We start from the raw sequence: 706 nt of genomic DNA, 5'->3' as shown, positions 1-706 counted from the left end.
TATTCTCCCCCCTTCCTCCTACTTTATCACCACACACCCATCCACCTTCCCTCCCTAACTCCCTTGTTCCTCCCTTCCTCCCTCATTCCTCTCTCCCTCATTCCTCCCTCCCTAACTCCCTCATTCCTCCCTTGTTCCTCCCTCCCTAACTCCCTCATTCCTCCCTTGTTCCTCACTCCCTAACTCCCTCATTCCTCCCTTGTTCCTCCCTCCCTAACTCCCTCATTCCTCCCTTGTTCCTCCCTCCCTAACTCCCTCATTCCTCCCTTGTTCCTCCCTCCCTAACTCCCTCATTCCTCCCTTGTTCCTCCCTCCCTAACTCCCTCATTCCTCCCTCCCTAACTCCCTCATTCTTCCCTTGTTCCTCCCTCCCTAACTCCCTCATTCCTCCCTTGTTCCTCCCTCCCTAACTCCCTCATTCCCCTCCCTAACTCCCTCATTCCTCCCTTGTTCCTCCCTCCCTAACTCCCTCATTCCTCCCTCCCTAACTCCCTCATTCCTCCCTCATTCCTCCCTCCCTAACTCCCTCGTTCCTCCCTCCCTCCCTAACTCCTCCCTCGTTCCTCCCTCCCTAACTCCCCCTCGTTCCTCCCTCCCTCAGGAAGACTCCGGGGTGTACACTCAGCTGGTGCGCGACATGGTGGCCAATGGGGACTGCCGCCTCAACGTCAACATCAACGACCTGCGCAAGAAGAACCCCCAACGT

General features: G+C 56.9%; 1 protein-coding gene across 1 annotated transcript in view; it reads left to right on the top strand.

Annotated features, from left to right (window-relative positions):
• The window catches only part of LOC119588073 (zygotic DNA replication licensing factor mcm3-like), a gene marked incomplete in the record, with an annotated part of 7,302 nt that overhangs the window by 722 nt on the left and 5,874 nt on the right, over positions 1 to 706 (top strand). Inside the window, 1 exon segment of the mRNA XM_037936776.1 lies at positions 602 to 705. Coding sequence (XP_037792704.1) covers positions 602 to 705 — 104 coding nt within the window.

The sequence above is a fragment of the Penaeus monodon genome, chromosome 23, assembly GCF_015228065.2.
Source record: "Penaeus monodon isolate SGIC_2016 chromosome 23, NSTDA_Pmon_1, whole genome shotgun sequence".
In the NCBI taxonomy this organism is placed as follows: Eukaryota; Metazoa; Arthropoda; class Malacostraca; order Decapoda; family Penaeidae; genus Penaeus; species Penaeus monodon.
This window is presented reverse-complemented; position numbering and strand designations above follow the sequence as displayed.